This window comes from Tarenaya hassleriana, unplaced genomic scaffold (assembly GCF_000463585.1).
Source record: "Tarenaya hassleriana unplaced genomic scaffold, ASM46358v1 Cleome44, whole genome shotgun sequence".
Classification (NCBI taxonomy): Eukaryota; Viridiplantae; Streptophyta; class Magnoliopsida; order Brassicales; family Cleomaceae; genus Tarenaya; species Tarenaya hassleriana.
In genome coordinates, this window is record NW_010967136.1 from 787,751 (window position 1) to 792,733 (window position 4,983).

General features: G+C 34.0%; 1 protein-coding gene across 1 annotated transcript; it reads right to left on the reverse strand.

The window, feature by feature from the left end:
• Nucleotides 1-951: 951 nt before the first annotated feature.
• LOC104825346 (cinnamoyl-CoA reductase-like SNL6) lies at nucleotides 952-3,279 on the reverse strand. The gene is made up of 3 exons (XM_010557669.2): nucleotides 2,907-3,279; nucleotides 2,114-2,283; nucleotides 952-1,089 (listed from the first exon to the last, which is right to left on the reverse strand). The coding sequence occupies exons 1-3, from the start codon at nucleotides 3,163-3,165 to the stop codon at nucleotides 952-954; spliced, it is 567 nt and encodes a 188-aa protein (XP_010555971.1). The 5' UTR covers nucleotides 3,166-3,279.
• Between the last annotated feature and the right edge of the window lie 1,704 nt (nucleotides 3,280-4,983).

Below are 4,983 nucleotides of genomic sequence, written 5' to 3' on the forward strand. Positions count from 1 at the left end.
TAATATGTCTGGCAGTACATGAAAGACTTGAAATGCGCCTCATGGATGTAGTCACAGCCTATTTGTATGGATCATTAAATCATAATATTTATATGAAAATCCCTGAAGGATTTAAAGTGCCTGAAGCACATATTGATAATTCCCGGGAAATTTATTCAGTAAAGTTAAACAAAGCGTTGTATGAATTGAAACAATCAGGACGAATGTGGTATAATCGTTTGAGTGAATTTTTAACCAAAGAAGGTTATAATAATGATCCTATATGTCCATGCGTGTTCATAAAAACCATATGATCTAAATTCGTCATAATTTCTGTTTATGTAGATGATTTAAATATCATCGGTTCTCCTGAAGAGTTATTACAAGTTGTGCAATGTTTAAAAAAGGAGTTTGAAATGAAAGACCTTGGAAAAACAAAATATTGTTTAGGTCTTTAAATTGAACATCTAACAGATGGAGTTTTCTTACATCAATCTACTTATTTGGAAAAAGTACTTAAAAGATTTTATATGGATAAAGCTCATCCATTAAGTACACCCATGGTAGTAAGGTCATTAGATATTAATAAAGATGTGTTTAGACCTCGTGATGAAAATGAAGAACTACTTGGCCCCGAAGTGCCATATCTTAGTGCTATTGGAGCATTAATGTATCTTGCTAATAATACACGTCCTGATATATCTTTTGCCGTAAGTTTGTTAGCAAGATATAGTTCTTCACCAACTCGAAGACATTGGAATGACGTGAAACATGTATTTAGATATCTTCGAGGAACCATGGATATGAGTTTATATTACTCCAACATGACCAAATCAGATTTAATTGGTTATGCAGATACAGGATATTTATCATATCCGCATAAAGCCCGATCTCAATCAGGATATGTATTCACTTATGGTGAAACTGCAATTTCATGGCGTTCTACAAAGCAAATTTTGGTTGCAACTTCAACTAATCACGCAGAAATATTGGCGATTTATGAGGCAAGTCGAGAATGTGATTGGTTAAGATCGTTATCTCACCATATTCGGGGATCATGTGGACTTTCAACCGATAAAGATATTTCAACAATCTTATTTGAAGATAATACTGCATGTATAGCGCAGTTAAAGAATGGCTACATCAAAGGTGACAAAACGAAACATATCTCGCCAAAGTTCTTTTTCACTCATGACCTTCAAAAAAATGGTGAAATAAGTATTCATCAAATTAATTCAAGTGAGAATCCAGCAGATTTGTTCACTAAGTCTCTACCCAGATCGACATTTGAAAAGATGGTACACATAATTGGGATGCAGCATTTGAGAGATATAAAATGATGTTATTTTCAGGGAGAGAAAAAGATATATACTGCACTCTTTTTTCCTTCACCAAGTTTTATCCCACTGGGTTTTCTTGGTAAGGTTTTTAATGAGGCGGTATCAAAACATATCTTTTGATCAATAGACATTCAAGGGGGAGTGTTAAGAAATAAATGTAAAAGTGTTATGAATGTCTATATTTATTTTACTCATGTAACTCTTTTTCTTATTAATTCAAATGATGTTGTTTCTTTTTCTAAAGCCTATAAATAGACATTTGTAATCACATTTGTAAACACACCAAAAATACCAAGAAGAAGAAATAACAAAGAATAAAGATTCTTCTTCTTCGTATATCTTTTGCATTTTTAGTTCTTATTATTTTTACAATACGGAGAAAGTATTATCTTTTTATATAAAGTGTGGACATTATTATCTAATTTATGATTCATTAAAAATATTAATATTTTTTTATATGTAAATAGATAAAATTAACTTGATTTTTAAATCTCCATCGTTTAGTGTACTTGCGTGGATCATAAATCGAGGACTTTGCGAGCTTCCCTATCATAAATTATCCAATCGGAACACGACACGTGAGCATGTGAGTGTCTCACTCGACAGCGAATGGCCCATGTTAAAAGTGAAATAAATGCAGTGATTGATGTGTACGAAAAAAACATGGTGCATTTTTTAAACTGAAAATATGCAGTGCATATATATATATATATATATATATATTCGTATAACGTTATATATTTTACGCAAAAAAAAAAAAAAGATATGCATAGTAAGATGTCAAAGGGAAAGACCGTTGACACGCCGGAGGAATCGATGAACCCGGAAGTGTGGAAAACGCCGTTACATCCGTCAAAGGCTTCTACTAAGCTACCGACTTCCGTTAACTTCGCCGTCACGGCTTCCATTTCTCCGTGAAATGCTGCCGTTTCGTCCCTCATCTCCCTTACTCTCGATCCATCATCTACATTATGTGGCCCCATCTTTCAGTCACATATATAATCGCATATATATATATATATATTGTTGATATTTTACACACATACACATATATAATATATGCATAATGTGAAAGATACTACATCAAAAGGTTGAGATCATAGCTACTTACTCATGTATCGAAACAAGATTCGGCATTTATAAATGTGTTACAGCTGTCCGATCGTTCATCAATACACATATAAACAAACATATACATATACATATACATACACATACACTAACATTCATAATCAAGTACACACACAAGTGTGTGTGTATATATATATGTATATTCGTTCTTGATCAAGAGTTTCTTTTTTTTTTTTACGACGAGTTGGCCGGTTCAAACCAGCAAAAGCACCATCAACATATGCCCATCTTTGTCTCAAGTCTTTCCGTCATACATACATACATACATACATACATACATACATACATACACACACACACACACACACACACATACATACATACATACATACACACACACACACACACACACACATACATACATACATACATACATACATACATACATACATACATACATACATACATACATACATACATACATACATACATACATACATAATCATAATGAAGTACCTGGGCTATCAACAATGACACGAACAGAGTAGCCGAGAAGCAAGAGGCGTTTGACGATGACTCGGCCGACGAACGTAAGACCGCTCGTAACGCAGACAGTCTTAGCATTGTCTTCGAGCTCGTAGCCATTAATGCTTTGTCTGAAACCTTTGCGTCCGAACCCTTTTTCTTCATCTTCTTCTGCGGCGGCTATGGCGGATAAGGAACGCAGCTCCGTCAACTCGCCTCCGTACATCTCCGCCATTGAAATGATTCTCATTTCGTTAAGACTCTCTCTTGAAGGATTATATTTTTAATGGTGCAATGCAACTAAGAAAAAAAAACAGTAATGCGTGTGAGCGTTTTAAAGAGAAGGGGCATAGTTTTTTTTTTTTTTTTTTTTTAATAGAGCGATGCATCGAATCCGTGGGTGCCAGGTTGCGGTTCGGCTCGGCTCAATCTTGGTTTGGTTCTGTTGGGTTCGACTCGATTTCAGCTTAACCGGTTGATTCTTCGGTCAACGGAGTTATTTTGACTTTTGCTAATTTGTTAAATCTTGGTTTGGTTCTGTTGGGTTCGACTCGATTTCAGCTTAACCGGTTGATTCTTCGGTCAACGGAGTTATTTTGACTTTTGCTAATTTGTTAAATTACCACTAGACATAATAAAATATTAGCTCGAGATTCTTTATCCAAACACGATTTTTTGTTTACTTTCATTTAAATAAAAAAATGTCATTATACAATATATATAGTATTTTCACTTCTAAAATGATTGTAGAAGAGGAGAAGTGTTTTTGCATATTTTACGGTTTCAAAATAAAATATATGTCTTTGTCAAAAAAATATATATATGTATTCGTTTCTTTTTTATATATAACTCCAATATGGCATATATATTACCGATTAATTAGAATGTTAATTGTCCATACTCGACAACTAAGCACCAAATATATAAAATGATGGATGATTTTGAATAAGTGGGAAAACCTCATTCGGTGAAAATCCATTATAAATAGGAAAAATCTCATATAAGTATCCAAACTCTTCGAAATATGCCAATTAACATTATATTTCAGCTATTTACAAATTTAAACTGATCCAATCAAATGATTTAAAAATTAAAGACAATCTGGTCCACTCACAAATTACCCATTTAAAATTAGGGTTCAGGTTTTACTATCTCACTATTTTGCCTCTCACGATTTATCTAATTCTCACTTACAATCGGCGACAACTATCCTTTCGCCGGCGACGACAACCATTTTCGCCGGTGACAACAACCAATTCCATCGGTTTACCCCGCCCCCAAATCGTGGTAGTCAGGTACGATATCGTGATTTCTAGGGTTCACCATCGATTTATTTCGGCACTAGCATAGTTTTGTTCATTTCGGATTTGTGGGGTTACTACTCGATTTCTATTATATATTCAGTTGGATTTGTGGGAGATTCTGGCATATACCCTTAGTTTTCGGTTTGTTGCAGAGAATCATCAAAAAACTGTCAAGTTTAACTCCGAAAATAACAAGAGACAGAGATGAGGCAAAACTCAGAATCGAATCTTGTATACAGTTAATAACAAATAACTACTTTTTTTTTTGCAGTGATGTGAATATAAACTTTCACATGGGAGGTTTGTTTGAAAATATTGATGGCCGATGGTGTTACTTAGATGGGTTAGTGGAGAAAGATGTGTTGTTTGATACAGATTTGCTATCGTGGTATATGTTTGATGAATTTGTTAAGTCTCGCAGGTATATAGAGTGAGTTAATGAAATTTGGTATAAATTACCAAGTCAGACGTTGGTTGAAAGAAAAATAATTACAAAAAAGGTGTTGTAGATTGGGAGATATGTGAATTGTGTGACATGCCTAGCATAGAGGAAGAGTTAGATTTGTTTATTGATTATAAGTTATCGCAACCAACTCCAGTTAAAAAATCTAGTCACATGGATGATGAAGGTAGTTCTGATGCAAGACATTCATTTGGTGAATTCGGTGAATATGATAGTGATGAGGATGATGATTATAATACTGAGTTTAGTGGATGTGATAGTGATGGTGATGATATTGATGAGGATGTTGATTCTGTTTTTG

Bases quoted from the DNA above. Each gene is read 5' to 3' on its own strand.
- LOC104825346 (XM_010557669.2), bottom strand. From the start codon at position 3,165: ATGAGAATCATTTCAATGGCGGAGATGTACGGAGGCGAGTTGACGGAG. The intron at 2,284-2,906 runs GTACTTCATTAT...CACATAATGTAG, and splicing joins TGTCATTGTTGATAGCCCAG to ATGATGGATCGAGAGTAAGG. The intron at 1,090-2,113 runs GTCTTTCCCTTT...CTATACATGCAG, and splicing joins ATTCCTCCGGCGTGTCAACG to TATTATCTTCAAATAAGATT.